The 16,080-nt window shown below is 38.7% G+C and overlaps 1 protein-coding gene across 1 annotated transcript; it reads right to left on the bottom strand.

Moving 5' to 3' along the window:
* On the bottom strand, positions 1 to 8,960 carry LOC104952129 (ectonucleoside triphosphate diphosphohydrolase 3). Its single transcript, XM_010778887.1, has 9 exons — positions 8,791 to 8,960; positions 6,347 to 6,484; positions 5,759 to 5,876; positions 5,055 to 5,214; positions 4,528 to 4,687; positions 3,586 to 3,813; positions 2,693 to 2,956; positions 2,497 to 2,607; positions 1 to 105 (listed from the first exon to the last, which is right to left on the bottom strand). Exons 2-9 carry the CDS (start codon positions 6,479 to 6,481, stop codon positions 1 to 3), a joined length of 1,281 nt encoding a protein of 426 aa, XP_010777189.1. The 5' UTR covers positions 6,482 to 6,484; positions 8,791 to 8,960.
* Between the last annotated feature and the right edge of the window lie 7,120 nt (positions 8,961 to 16,080).

Raw genomic sequence — 16,080 nt, 5'->3', positions numbered from 1 at the left:
CTAAGTGCCATTATTCTCTTGTAGACCCAGAGGCCGCGGGCAAAGGTATTTTGAGTGGGTGCTGAGCGGTGCTGGAAACTTCCAGGTGAACACTATTAACCGGCACTATAGAGCACCACAAAAATCTCCCACACGCAAACACACAGTAAACCGCGACTGTGTACCAAAAAACGATGAAGGCTCGATAATCAGCTCACGGCATATAGCAGGGTAAAGTGCTATTTTTACGAGTGGGGAGCGGACCGTCACCTCCTCTAGGGGGTCCGGGGGATGCTCCCCCGGGAAGAATTTTTTTAAATATTGAAGTTAAAAGATCAATCTGTGCACCTTTTGAGAGCAACCTTAAGAGATCTATGGATACATCTCTTCAACACCAGATGAAAGCCACAACTGTAAGCAGATGTTCTTTTGTCCTTTTATGGGATATTTTACAAATCACTCCGCTTTTCAAACTGTATTCTTGCTTCTTTACCTGCCATAAATAGTTATGTTTCATAACTGTAATTTCCCTTTATTCTCTTATTTTTTTTTGTACTACACTATAATGAATCAATATGAAAGGTGTGCCGGCGGAAATAATCTTTTGAATAATGTTGACCAAACCCCCGTGTTGGACCCACTGAGATACACTGTAGGACTAAAGTTAACGTATCTAAACACTCAGAGAAGTGTCCTTTGCTCACCTGAGGCCTCTCACGGTCTGAGAGGAGAGCTCTCCTCCAGCTTCTGGTTGAGGTAACAAACAAGCTCCGTAATGTCCGTTAGGTGCAGGCTAGCTAACCAGATGCTAACAACACGGTCCCTGCTGCTTGGCGACGGGTCTCTCTCTCGCCCCTCTCTCACACACACTAAACCTGCGCTATTTCCGCACACACACAGCAGCGCCGCGTAAGAATGACACAAGCACAATTTTATTTCCATGCAAACTCTCCTTGATTGGTCTGGTGTCTGCCCTCTGTTGCATTCACGTGAACAGCGGGAAATTACAGTCCTGCGTCCTTTCCTAGTGTCTTGATGAGGCGTTTCACCGTAAAGCACGGCTTAATGTATTTACTATGAGGTAGAAATCTGTCCGGGGCTAAACATAAAAAAACATTCCCGGGAGGCCCAAATATTATTTTACCAACAATGTGGTTTTATGGCCTACATATTAACAGATTATGCACAGGCGGGAGCAGCAATAACCGTCAAATAAAATTGCAGACAGGGGAGCTCGGCACCCCCTGCCTGCCGCTAGGGTGCTGCAGCGCCCTCAGCACCCCCTTACACCCGCGCCATGCTTGTAGATAACTTATTGGGCAAATTTGTTGTAAGGATTTCCTTTGTGCTTGTATTTAGCACATTATGTTGACACTGCGTATCCTTTGACGACCTTGTCTGAATCACCAATAGTGAATATTCTGGATTCTATTTGTTATCTTGTCAGGTAAATCAGAAGTGTTATTGGTTTAGTAATTTTAGTCAAGGTTGGAATAGTGTGGGAAAAGGTACTGTAGGGAAAACGTCAGCCGTAGACCCACAGTGTGTGGCTTCCACCAAAANCACAGATGGAAGGCTGACAGGCAGGTAGGCCATCCAGTTACTTTAGCCGGGCCGGCTCAGATGATTGGTCGTGCTTTTTACAGCACCACGGCTTCCACACTGTGGAAGCCGTGGTGCTGTAAAAAGCACGACCAATCATCTGAGCCGGCCCGGCTAAAGTAACTGGATGGCCTACCTGCCTGTCAGCCTTCCATCTGTGCACAAACTTATCTCGTGCCCTCATTGGTCATGTGCGCGTTCGTGTGTGTTGGAGGAGGGGCTCTGTAAGGAAGTGGCAGATTTTTTCCGGTTGTGTATTTTCAAATTCTCGCGTACTCGAGCTGGTTTCTCCAAAATTACCCACCTTTAATGTCCAACATTAAGCACTTGTTGCAAAATACTACAATTATGTTTCACCTATTGTTATAGCAACATGCGAGTAAACGCTGGGTGCTCATTCACCTCGTCTTAACCTTTCAAATGTTAGCATTGAAAACTGATAATGGCCATTCAATGAGTTGATAACATTATTGTGAGTAGGAATCCCCAAATCCCTGAGCTGATCAGTCAAAAATAACAAAATCCACCAAGGATGTGTAAGTGTATATGTTTATGTGTAGGCCTATGTGTTCCACAAAGTTTTTTCCTTCGTGAGTTAAGCCTCAGTTTTGACGTGGTGTCTTGATGAGAGCACAGCTTGGACCATCTCCATGTATTTATCTTAAATCAGGTATTTTGCCCTAGGGAAAAAACTCTTCTTAATTTTATTGTGGAATGTGGTTGGCCGTTGTGCTTTACGTGCTACAGTTTGCCACACCACTAAGTGTATATGTTCTCTAATTATTCTACTTGTTTGCTCTTCCCACAATTCACTTTGTCTTTACAATATTGCATTATTGTTCTTCTCTTTGTACCCTCCTGTTTCACATTTTCTCCTCCTATTACTTAAGCTTTATACCAATTGAAAACACTTACCACCGTCCACTTTTTTCCGCAGAATTTTGTACATGAAGCTTTGAATTGATCGAGATCGGATGTTCCTTCCAACCCAATCGCCTTAGTAGTATAGTAGAATCCTGCATATGCCTGGCAGAAACAGTAAAGACAAATCAAAAGTTGCTTTCATTTTTATCTCTCTTCTTGCACATGTTTTATTTGCTCTCTGTGTTACCATAAATTCTCCAGTGACTGGTGGCTGCTCGACCCCATTGAAGGAACACTGGGTTGAAGAACATGTCTGGAAATCAAAAATCCCCTTCACCATGCTTAGGCACTTGTCCGAGTTGCCAGTACCCACAAAGAAGAGTTGTTGATCTGGATTATAGTTGTTTGGCTTCTTATTGCACGTTGTGTTATAAATGTGTGATGCGTTCAAGGTGACGTTGTAACCCTCAGGGTAGCATGGGTTAGGAATGTAGTTTGGGTCAGATGACTCCTGGGATATGAGGAGAAGAAGGTACATGTCAAAAGAAAGAATGTAGGATGAAGAAGAAATAAAACTATGAGATAGAGGGGACATGGGGGTTGAGATAAGAGGGTTTGACAACATTCTTACTAACAGACATAATCTAAATATACAAAAACAGGAATTATTTACTTATTAATTACACATTAACACATGCAGATACTGATGTACATACATGCTTTTATGTTAGCATTTACAGGACACTCCTGCAAATGTTTACCCATAACACATTCTCATTTTTAGGTTTATGTATCCTGCGCCAATTACTATATATGAGGAATCTATAGGCTACCAGAAATAATAATGCATTTCTAGCAGACTTGTTTGAGTACATTCACACTTCGATCAATATTCTTAATTACATAATGCATTCTTGACTGGTCTCCCCTTGCCTGTTAGCAACTCAGGGACATAAGTGTTCACTAATCAATTCTTAAATGGGCATTAATGGAATTTGACCTATACATGCATGCAAAAGAAAAACAACCTACATTTCCACTGCCACATGCACCAGGAACACAAACAAGCATTTAAACATGAACTTAGAAAAACATCCTAAGGAAGGGAACTCAGAAAAGAACAAAGGATAAGCTGTGTACCCGCACTACTTTGTCCAGAATCACCCTCCCAGCCTCATTTTTGCCATAGCAGAGGAAACTGTGTGTGTAGACATTGTAAGGGTAACCGTACAGTTTGACAGGTAAGTAGTCCGGCCCGCTGAGATTACCCTGCACAGCAAATGCAATCTGTGTTGAAGCTCCACCAAGGTCCATGGACCCTACAGTCTTTTCCCCTTGAGGGCGCACATATTTGTTCCATGTGTTTTTCTGTAAATATAAGGTGATTAATTAGTACAGCATATGAAAAACCATGTGATCACCCTTTTGGTAAATTGGCATTCTTTTGTTCAAGTTTAACGAAAGAATCCACCCACGATATGACTATTTACTCACCCTGTCTTACCTGGAATTATTTTACGAAAACTGTTCATGCCTCTACAGTGAACGAAGAGTAAAGAAAGTAAATGAATTGAAATACATTGGAGCTGCATTCAACATATCCATATGAAAAACATCCGTTCACACTTGTAAGCAACTTGCAGTGTATAATCCAAGTCTCAATCATCCTCAGTCCAAATACATGCATTTTCACTAAAACATTACTATTTTATACACTTCTGCATAAACAAAACTGGCAATGAGGAGGAGTGCATTTTATATACGCCGACTATTTAAAGAGGCATGGATTACACTTCATCAGTTGTGTGGGAGTTTGTAACAGGTATTTTTATATACATACTTTGAACTTTTTATATACGTACTTTGAATTTTGTTTAATTGGGCAGCCATTTACTTCTAATCAATTAGACTTTGGTTTTTTATTCTTAATTCACTGTAGAGTTAGTAAAGAGTAGTAGTAGTAAAAAACAAGAACTCAATGCAGGGTGAAAAATGACATACACATGGTCATTTTGTGGGTGTAATATCCCTTGAAAATGATAAGTACACTTGGACCAGATAGATCAATGACAGTAGCCTTACCTCTAGTAAGTTCCCCATCAGGTAGTTGACAGTAATCCATCCATACAGCCCTTCTTCTTGTCCAGAAATAATGGAAGCGTTTTGGAAGGCGAAAGGCAGAGACGACAGGTATTCCCTAAGATCTTCCATGATTTCACTTGACCTCTGTTCATCCAATCCCCTTAAAGCAAAGCAGAACATGTGACATGAGAACATATCTTACTGGAAACAGCAGTGGTCAATTGTGAAATGAGTATCACTCATCTTTATTTTTATATTTTGGAAAATGTAATCAAATTTATAAACAGATTGTTACTCTGGTGTACTGTATGTATGCTACATGTGAAGCAAGCGCTGGCCAGGAGAAGGTTAGCTTGGCTTAATATGGAGACTGAAAGGAAGAGGAAATAGCCATTGACCTGTGCCTCAGAGGGCTTTGGGAAGAGTCATGTGGTGCATGAATGGGTTTAAATTGCTCTGATCCTTCTGGCATAGTAAGTAATGTCAAGAGAATATCCTGTGTTTAACTTATTTCAACACGTTCTTACTGTAGCAGTCTCATTCCAGCAGTTGCTCCTAGAAAAAGAGTTGTGGTTTTGCGTTTTTCAGCAGGAATAGCTTTGGTGATGTTCTCAATGCACACTTTAAATGCCGCCATTGACTTGGCACCTTTTTCCTTGTCAACTTTCATCTCGGAGATACCATCACCTGTAGGAACAGGGCCAAGCTAAAATCATATTCTCAAGCACAGTTACAAAGATATCAACTGACTACCATATAAGTCTGTAAAAAAACTGTTATTACTATAGGATAGCAGAATGAAAAATTATTGTTGGAAAGTAGTAATGGGCTTAGGAAAAGTTTGAGCCAACGGGATAACAGTATGCATTGATAAAGATCTCTGAGCAGGGTAAGGTAAACAGGGTGATAATTATTTCAAATGAAAAAGAAAAGTTATGTAATGTTAATATGACCCATTTAGTGAGAACGAAGAGTTGAATTGTATACAAATAATGAGTTTTAGGTTATTTTTGATATATAGTTAACTTATTCATATCAGATTCAGATTCAGTTTTAATACAGATGTAATAAAAGTAAAACCTTCTGGTCGTGTTTAAGATTCATTATTCAAACAGAGTATTTTAAAATGCTCTCTATGACTTTTGTCAATTTTCTCTTTTCTAACTTAATTCTTGAAAATGTAAAACTATTAAGTACAAAATATAATTTTTTTTTATAGACCATGACTCACCTACAACTCTACAGTTTTTTTGCTCAGTCACCACTCCTGTTTCATTTTCTTTCTCCCCCGGCCACTTGTACAGGTAAATAGTTGAACGTGATGAACCTGAGTCTATCACGATGCCATACTGAAAAGAAAAACTAATTGTTACTGGTCCACATGTTTCATTTCCTTTTTACCCGATTTACCCTCTGCCTTGATTAGTTAAATAAACCTAATGAAGAGGTTTGTATGTGTATATGTATATATACATACATATATGTATGTATACATACAGTATATATATAAAGAGAGCTGAGACTATAAACATTACATTAAACTTTAAAGAGGCTGTTGTTACCCTGTCCACCCCTGAAAAAACACATTGTCAGTGTCACTTACTGATGACCCCTTTCAATGGAAATTAACCTAACATCTGGAAAATTTCTGGCATCACATTCAAATATGAGAGTGTTGGTGATCTGAAGGGTTTGTAAACCAGTTCTTGTCCCTCTCTCTGCATTGAGAGCTGTTTTGTTCTTTGTTGATTTGAGGAAGATCTGCAGCCAAATAGTGCAAAGATTGATGGGACCATCCATTGTGTGTGTTCATGTTTACCTCAGAGCTGTAGTCTTTGAACCTCCAGGTGTCCTGGATGACAGCAACAGCAACTAGGGCGGCAACGCTGGCCAAGAGGAGAAGCAGCACTCCTGCTATGCAACATTTGTAGCCAATTGGCTGTTTGGAAGCCATTTCCTGTGAACAAGGAATGTGGGTTTTAAAAAAAAGGGGGGGAAAAAAGTGATGTTCTCACTAAAAGCATTTGAGCACTCAAAGTGATTACATGAGGAGAGGTTTGAGCAATGACGAGCAATAATAGAATAAAAAACATTAGCAGTATTGATGGAATAAGTATGACCACCAGGTTTATCGAAAACATACACAAATATAACTGGAAACAGAATCATGAGGAAAATTGTGGATAATGATTGGCTGTCTGAAGATTTTCTTTTTTTGTCTTGTTCAGTTTAAATGTATACCTTTATTCCAGGCAATGATAATCTTATGAGATACTTTAATCCCATAAAATTATCTTTGAGCTATACAAAGCAATGGAATGAAAAGGAAAGTTTTTGTATGATCTGTAGAGGAGAATATAGGCCTCTTTCAGCTTCAGATTCTTTGAAGAGAGTGAACTGTGGATTTGGGGTTTGATATAAAAGATATTATAGAGGGTGTCAGTGCTTTCCAAAGTTAAGGGAAGTGTTTTTCAAGGGCAAGAAGTGAGCAAAGACTCAAAGACCAATGCTTTAATTCAACAGCCAACTAGAAAATGTTCTGCTCATGAAAGCCGTACATGTTATTTAGCCTTGACGTTTTGGTTGTGATGTTTGTATAAACTCCAACACAATATGATTACCACATTTCAATATTGCACGAACCCCACTGGACAGGAAAATCTGCAGATCATTAGGTTTGTTTTGTTTTAAACTCTAATTTATGGCTATTATGAAACAAAAAGACCTTCAGTACAAACACTCAGAACAAAGGAACTTGATGTCAAACATCCGGCAATGAAAAAATCCTATCCTCAGATAAACTCTTTTTCACTCAGATTTGGATCTTGTTTATAAACATTGCATGCTCTGTTTGAGCTTCAAGTTTTTACTGAATTACAGAAAACAGATCCACCATATGTGCTTTGGAGGAGGAAAGCACTTAAAACCACCATAGTGCTTTGGAGGAGGAAAGTCAAACAAGGCCAGAATCACACAAGCATTTCTCCAGTATTTCAGTGAAATGCATTATTGATGCATTAAACAGTTCACACACATACTTTGAACAGCAGCTGCTTGTATCTGAATGTGTGCAAACTCAAAAAAAAATATTTGTAAATTATCTGGTTTATTCCCTTTTCCTTTCATGCTGTCAATTCTATACTTTTTACATTTTGCTAGTATCATTGGAATCAAGGTTCAAGGCTTTTATTAGTCATACGTACATAGCTACAGTGTAGTTATGACGATGAAAATGTTAGGTCACAGGCTCCTCCAACAGCCCTGTCATTATCAGACTGACAAACATTTGGTAAGCTGCAACACAATTCTCTCCCCTCTTTCTTTCTCCCTCTTTATTTCTTACTTTAATCATCTTTTAAGCTGTTTAAACCCCAAATAAATATTTGACACCTCTGTTTTCAGTGTAACAAGCCAGCAGCAACAGGATATTTACAGTCAACACGGCAACTCCAGGTGAAAACGCCCAGGTAATCGCTGCCAGACAAGTTGTGATTCAAACCTGAAGAAATGTCAACAAACATGTCTCAGACCATCCTCAGACAGATGCAGATTTAGTTGGCTCAACACTTTTGTGTGTGTCTTTGTTGGTGTTTTATATATGAAATGTATATATTTTTGTGTTTTATTTTTATAGCGATTAATGGCTTTTCCCAGGCTTGTGATACACATGGACTTGAGAGGATAGAAAGATAAGAAAGGTAAGAAAAACGAAAGAAATCAGAGCTGATTTACGATTGCTTTTCTGCTCTCTAATATTTAAGCTTTTTCTCTTTTATGTTGTCTAATGTAACCCGAAGATTTAAATATGTGCTTCAGTATAATGAGTTTGGCGTTTACGGTTGCTGTGTGCCCAAGAAAAATATATCAATATGCTGTTTTTGAAATCTATTACTCTGTTATCCGGCCCTATGCACAACCACACCCCTATTACAGTTCATTTGTGCACAAGGTAAACAAATTACACAATACCGCAAACAATGTTATTTAAAGTATTTCCTTTACATAATGCATAGCAAGAATGAACACCCACATCACCCCTGCAAGAACATTTGAACATGTAGCCTCTGCTTGTGGGGACTGGTCCTCATGAGTAAAGGAGTGTGTTGAAACATGTCCACACACCCATCTACTGTAGCATAATCACAGGAGATAAACCCAGTGAAAGTAAAGCAGTCTTAACTGTGTTTGAAATATTATAGAGTGTTGTGTGCGCTAAATAAATATGTATGCATGTGAAGGAAAGTAGCTTTGTTTGTTTCTTACCTTGAAGAGCTGGTTTGTGGATCCTGGTTGGATCCTAGTGAGGTGGCTCTGAAGGAAGGATGAAGAAACACAGTAGGAAACAAGGGATCAGCAGAGGGAGGGAGAGGAAGATAGAGAGTCAGTTGTGAGCGTGGGCGATTGAAGGAGTGATTTTCCCACAGGAGCAGGAGCTGTTGGACCCCAACAAAAGTGAGATAGTGAGGGAGGAAGGAAACATGGGAGGAGCAATGTGGGGAAACTCAAGTTTTCACCAATCCCATTGCACTGAAGACTGTGCAAGCAGCCCGTAGGAGCAGGCAGGGAATGATGCAGGGCTTGTTCCTCGCTCACTGTCTTTGTGTAATGATTTAGCACAGATTAAGGTGTTGTTGTGTATGCATAACATAATGTAATAAGGGAGAGGTTGACTTGGGTTGAAGTTAATTGATGTAATCAATAAGATAAAGTGCAATGTGGTTGAGTATCTGCTGCACACGTTATCACAAAGTCAGCTCTTATTTGACGGGCCTGAATTAAAGGTAAGTGCGATGAAAAGTAGAGGATCAAGTACTGTATCAACAACCATGGATGTGTTCGTACCTGCAAGCTCCACATTTAAAGGAAAACTCAAGTTCTCACAGTGAAAGCCATGAGTCATTCATTTTGCAAATGAATGGATGATTGTGCTGTAATCCAGTGTTTTTTTTGCTTACAGTGGCCGACAGTAAATAACCAATAGTGTCATTTTCATTGTGTCTGTGCGTGTGTGAGTAGTTGTATTTGCACGCAGGGATGTGACTGTATTTTTTATATTTTATCAAAACATGCTGGATTTGACTTGTTAGTCAAAAATCACATACTGTAAGGAGGTGGAGGGTCCTCTCAATGCATCACCCTTCAAAGTCCAGATTGTTGGCCAAAACGACTTCAACCAGTTTCTAAACAATCATACATTCTATTTTACAAAACACTCTATTTAAATGTCTTTTATCCAAAATAGCGCTCACTATTTCACTCTTTTCTTTACATACACCATAGTTTCCAACCTTGTCTTTTATGCTTTGTTTTCACAGGCCAATACAGGAAGTATTAACGTTCTTAAGGCGCCACAGAAACCTGGCAATGTTACCATGACCACAATTTTCTGATAACCTCCAAGAGGCACTCCACCAATTATACATGTCAAAGTACATTTACTAGTCATTAGAGGATCATACCCAGCCTCTGAAAACCTTTTCCACTGAGGCTCTGGAAGAACTTAGTGCATCCAGGAAAATAACTCAAGTAAAAATCAACCTAAGCATGTCAGCTTGGAGTCAGCTTGGAGACTGCCCTTTAAAAATGAAGCATGACGTTTTAAAGCTACAAAAGTTTACCAGGCAGAAAGGGTCCAATTTAAAACTTTGGTAAAAAGGTACCAAAAGGCAGGATATGTCGGCCTCGGGGGCTGCTTTTGACATTTCTTTTTCAAAATCATGGGAGTAACGCTAAAGACCTGGAGGGCACTCTTAACAAGGTAATTGCTGTAATAAACTTGAATACAATAATGAAACCTAACCCAGCTTCAGTTTCATTGAATGAACATTTTATTGGAGACAAACTCTTTGTGAATGTCCCGTATGAAAAATAGAGCATATATATTTTTTAAATGTTTTTCATTAATGCAATAGTTTGAATGTTATTCTGAGTGGGTGTAGCTATTCACACACTCAAGCCCAGGCTCCAGGGATCTAAATGAAATAGCTTAGACTCAGCTCAGTCATATTGTTCACTCAGGTAGCCAAAGGCTCAGCTTTGTGTTAACTGCTCCTCTGAGTTGAGAGTAAACTAGGAATGTGAACATCTGGTGCTCCATCCTGTACTTGGCCCATGTCATATTTTGTATTTGTCATATTTGCTTTTACAATGACTTTAATTTGCTGCAGTGCTTCCTATCGACGGTGGCTGCTCTATTTTTCTGGTGAATTCCTAAACATTTTAGCACGTCAGTGGTCTACTGGTTATCTGGACTGTCTACAAAGAACACACTTATGGGGCCAGTCATAAGTGAATTACATGTCTGATTCAGTTCTCAGAGAGTGAAGATAAAGTATTTTTAGCTTCCCAAAGTGAGACCTGAAACCTGCTGGTCTGAATGAAGCGGACGGACAGGACGCTGAAAATTCGATTTGTACAGAGAGAGGAAATAGAAGAGAGGCAGAGAGCTCCTACTTAACTTGATTCACGCCTCCTGAATATAGATTGCATTACATTTCTGTAGTACTTCAAACCGGTTAGATACAGAGGTGTGTCCTTTCTTGTATTGCTGACATTTATTTGAAAACTGCTCTGTACTTGTACTAATTTGAGAATTAACAAACAGAAGTAAGAAAGAAGATGAGGGGATCAACTTTGGGAAGTTCTTTCACAAGACAGGTGAGAGCAATAGCTTTGTTGAATGCAATTGTTATATTGTGCTGGAACACAAAGTAATGTCATCCACCTCAATGATGCATGTTGAAAGATATCTATGTCTAAGAACATTTTAGCAAAACAACAAAAGAAAATCCACCAGCAAAGGGAAATAAGCGACAGCTGGTATTCCTGATGGAACTCATGTGTAACAAATATGAAATGATACACACATTAAACAAATAACAAGGATTTTCACTGTACATTATTATCAACACATAAATCAGTCTGCACAGGGGAGGTTTTTTATTCAGATGCTATGGACACTGGCACAATGCTTCAGACTCCTATTAATAAAATCTAGGCAGTAAAGCTGTAATATCCTTTAAAGCTACTTCATTATATACTTATTATAAACAGTAAAGCTAAGTCTAAGTTGCCTATTGTTATTTAATAAGTTATTTCTATTAAATGCATTGTATATTCTATATTGTCTTGTCATAAATGTTAAAGTTATCACTAGTATACTGCCAGATAATAAATAATTGGGCATTAATTTGTGTCAATCCTTTTAAAAAAAACAATGAAACATTTTCGTTACCGTAGGAAACGCGTGCTTTTCTGAGAAAAAAATCATATAATAATTCATACTTCCAAGTGTTTTTATTAAAGATTTAACTATAGTAAGATTTAGTCTTCTTAACAACCAAGTGCAGCTCCATCCGCCTCACAGCATTACCAACTGCATTAAGGCTGTTACTAGTCCGCTGCGGGATTTGAAGAGCTGCCCAGAGGAGTTCTCACTAATTGTCTGTGTCTCATTCTGAGCTTTCAACATACAGTAAGCATCCCCAGGAATCTCCACCACAGCGGGGAGGAAATGTTGTGGTGGTGTTGCGGCCAGATCAATTAGAGGGCAGATGCACTTCAGATCCGCAGAAAGACCCTGTCTGCTATTCAAATATCTCAATTTGAGCCACGGCTGATAATGGGGTTTGCATCCATCTTTATCTCTGTATACTTTCTTTCTGACTCATGCTCAACATTTGTCAAACGCCTTTTAATGTCTTAATGTGAAAAAAAGGATATGAGCACACACATTATGCATACTGAAGCATTCTGTCCTGCCATGATGAAGGAAAGTAATCCATCATGCCTCTGTGTAGGTTTGTAATGTGTGGGCTTGTGCACTTTAAACCCAAACCCCTTCTTATTGCATCAACATTTGCCCTGCTCCCTATACCTCAAACCCAGCTCAATACAGTGGCAAACTCTCTTTATGACGTGGCCTTTACATAATATAGAAAACACTCTCTCAGATCCGCCAGGGATATTACAGAGAGACATCTCCAGGAAATATGTAACAAAACCCGGTATGTCTTGCATACTAAAGCTGCATAATAACACTCATCACCCTACTATTGAATCATCAGAAAGGAAACACTTATCCTAATATAATTGGAAGTATTAGTGTTAACAGCAATCAGTGCACAGTTCAACATGAGGCATTAAATGCTTGTAATGTAACTTGATCTCGGAGGTCTCAAGCTGTGACTTCAGATTGAGTTATGTGCTGATGGCTGCTGGATTGTAATGTTTCCCCATCTGATGCCTCCCAAGTGAAAACATGTCTGTGGCAAGCATTCAACCAGTAACCTCATATGATAAATGTTTGAAAGCTGCTGTTGCTTGTGCCAAGAAAACAGTGGAGCTGAAATCGTGTGTTGGACTCCACCATCCAGGCACAATGGGACTTTTCAGCACCTGAAAAGATTGGGTCAGAATTGTTTTTTGTCCACCATGAATGATTGTGTACACAGTTTAGTGTTTAAAACAGGGGTTCTCAAACTTGCAGGGGAACATTTCTCATGCAATCCTTCATTAACAAAACACAGATTATACTTACTACTACTTGTACACAGGAAAAAACAAAAGGTTGACTTTATTTAAATGTATTATTTCAACAGATTTCACATCACTTTGTAAAATATTAGGTTCAATTTAATATTATTGCTTTCAACTAACATAATACAGTTATGTGAAATGTGTTGACATAATACATTTCATTAAATTCAGCGTTTCAGTTTTGTCAGTGTGCTCTTATGTACACTTTTTTTTATTATAAAAAGGGTTTTTCTTTCAAAATTGCATTTGGACCTATTGACTGATTCATGATATATTGATATGATTAGACAATCATGTCAGTAATACTTTGTTTAATATATTATATTTATTTGTTATGCACTTCAGCTGAATTGATCAGTTAGTGAAAGCATGGAGAGTCAAATGAAAGGCAAGGACGTTAGAGGACATTTAATACAGCAAAGAGCCAAGACTCAGAGTTGGCCCAAAGCTACATTGGGTGCCAGTAATGGACACAATATACTTTTCTTATTGCCGCAAATGGTCCCATATTGTTCCTGGTTTCAATCTAATCATCAGTGATACTCTCTGTCACACATATTGACTTTCATGCCACAAGTTTGGAACACAACACTGACGCCAAAATCATCTTTTAAGTTGACACGGTAAGTATACAGAAGCCTATTCACACGTCTAGCAGATACTGAACAACATAAGCATTCATTCGTTTTTCTGACAACCAGATGAAAGCAAGTCCATTAGTCAGTCGTGCCAAATGCTCACAAGATTGTCGCTCACTGTGTCCGTCTGCTGTTTAGTGCTGTGTCACGAGAATGGTGAAAGTAAACCAAAACAGTAAGATTACTGGTCAGAAAACCAAAACAACAAGCGTCATAAAGCTTAGAAGAACTGAGGGGAACTGCGGAGTTGATTGATTATTTTTCACTAAGAGCGAGCCCTTTCACTTGTAAGTAGTAATGTGATCCATCGCTGTCGATATAAAAACATAAATAAGGTCAGATAACTCATATATTCAACAGCCACATACAGCAGGTCATTACTTCCTAAAGGTGTTAGTAGTAAATATAAGAAGAGCTCCTTGCATGTTAAAACTGATAAAAACTCTGAAATCTAACTGACTTCCCTGACTGTTCTGGTTCATGCAGATACAGTTTGACTAAGTTGTGAAAGTCATACAGTATGTGTATAGCCTGAGGAGTCAACTGACTGCATCTCAATTGGCCTTTAGATTATTTGCATAGTCAAAGTTCCACTGTATCTTCTTCAAGAGGATACTTCTCAGCAGTCACATACCAATGAAGTTTAACTGCTTTGCCCGGGGCACTATAATGTACTTTAAATTAAAAAGACATTTGGCACCCTTAACGACTGTACAGTAACAAGTACAGTAACAATGCCTTGACATAGTACACTGCAGTGTATTTTGTCTAGAAGAAAAATATTGGACATGCAGAGGGCAGGCACTAATCTATTATATATATAGACATTTTTATTCATTGGGATAAACCCCTTGAGATGCACCATCTCGTTCTCAAGGGGGTCCCGACAATAGCAACAACTTACACACATACATAAACAAAAAGACAAAATGCAAAACATGACACACAAGACAAACCACATACAGTCTGTTAAGTAAAATTCAAGCAATGCACACAATCATTACAATTTGAGACAGTCGAGCAAATCAGTTTCATCAGTATCAGTTAATAACAAGTACAGACCAGTTGAAAGTGAGATAACAATGTTAGAGTCTATCAATTGGTGCCTTTATCATTAGTGTGCTGATTCGGGTCATTCAATGACAGCGGTGTGAATGTCAGTTGACAGCATTTCTCTGGGAAACATGTGTAATGGCGAGCTCTTGTGGGCAAACTGAGCAGTTGCAACTCCAGGCAATCATTGCAAAAAGATAGCATTACATTGAGGAAGAGCAACAACAAAGTAGACAAACACAGCACACAAAGTGCACACAAGTGTGAGTTGAACTAATATTAGATAATGATGAATGACAAGAACCTTGAGGCACTCATTTTTAAATATCTGTAATTTAGAATGTCATCCACTTTCGCTGAGCGGCATAGTTGCTAATGAGCACTAACTACTTATTCATTATACATTACTTGAGCACTAGTATCTATTTGTGCACCCTCAACTAAAGTGATGCCTCAAACTGATTATACTCATGATTTTGTTATTCTGACGAGAAGCTACAGAGTGTTTTACTGGAAAATGTTATCGTCATATATACTGTAGACCACATTTATACTGACGTCAACAAGATATACTATGTAGAATTATTGAGGCCTTAAAAATACAAGTCTGTACCACATTGAACATGTGTACCACACTGATGAATTTTACTGTTCCCAAAGCAATGCTTTGAGAAACATTATTTGCACAAAAAAACCTGCAAAATATAAATCCCTTGGCTTTTATCTCTCTGTGTGCATTTAAGCACTGACATCTCACTCAATAACCAATGCAAACAGAGCGTCTTGCAAAAGCACATATTTTATTTATATGGCCAAGAGCACTCACACAAGCATTTGAACTTGCACCCCTGTAATAGCATTGTTATATCCCATGTGTGCCATCATCCTAGTTTACAGTTTGTCTGAGCAGACAGTCCTTAAGAACTTGTCTCCTGGCATTTTCTCAACCAGCTGCACGATTGTAAGTGTTTGACAGTTAAAGCAAAATACTCAAAACAAAAACTATAAAGATCTTCTTGTATACAGCCTGCAGAACAATCATAATTTAGCTTTTCAGGCAAGTGAACAGGCCAATACTGTTGTCCAGTAATCAGGTGCTCAGAATTAACCTCTACAACTGAATCCTTATCTGTATTTATATTACGCTGGCCTTTGTCCTCAGGGATTATAGGTTGCTCAGAGAAACTCAGTGGCACAGCATAATGGTTGCTGTGTGTGTGTGTGTGTGTGTGTGTGTGTGTGTGTGTGTGTGTGTGTGTGTGTGTGTGTGTGTGTGTGTGTGTGTGTGTGTGTGTGTGTGTGTGTGTGTGTGTGTGTGTGTGTG

The sequence above is a fragment of the Notothenia coriiceps genome, unplaced genomic scaffold (genome assembly GCF_000735185.1).
Source record: "Notothenia coriiceps isolate Sejong01 unplaced genomic scaffold, NC01 NC01_scaffold00000339, whole genome shotgun sequence".
Lineage (NCBI taxonomy): Eukaryota > Metazoa > Chordata > Actinopteri > Perciformes > Nototheniidae > Notothenia > Notothenia coriiceps.
Note: the sequence above shows the minus strand (reverse complement) of the source record. Positions and strands in the feature narration are given on the sequence as shown.

Excerpts from the sequence above, each read along its gene's own strand:
- LOC104952129 (XM_010778887.1), bottom strand. The coding sequence starts at position 6,481 with ATGGCTTCCAAACAGCCAATTGGCTACAAATGTTGCATAGCAGGAGTG. Across the intron at positions 5,215-5,758 it reads AAAAAACTGTAGAGTTGTAG|GTGATGGTATCTCCGAGATG; the intron begins GTGAGTCATGGT and ends CTGTTCCTACAG. Across the intron at positions 4,688-5,054 it reads GCTGGAATGAGACTGCTACA|GGGATTGGATGAACAGAGGT; the intron begins GTAAGAACGTGT and ends CTTTGCTTTAAG.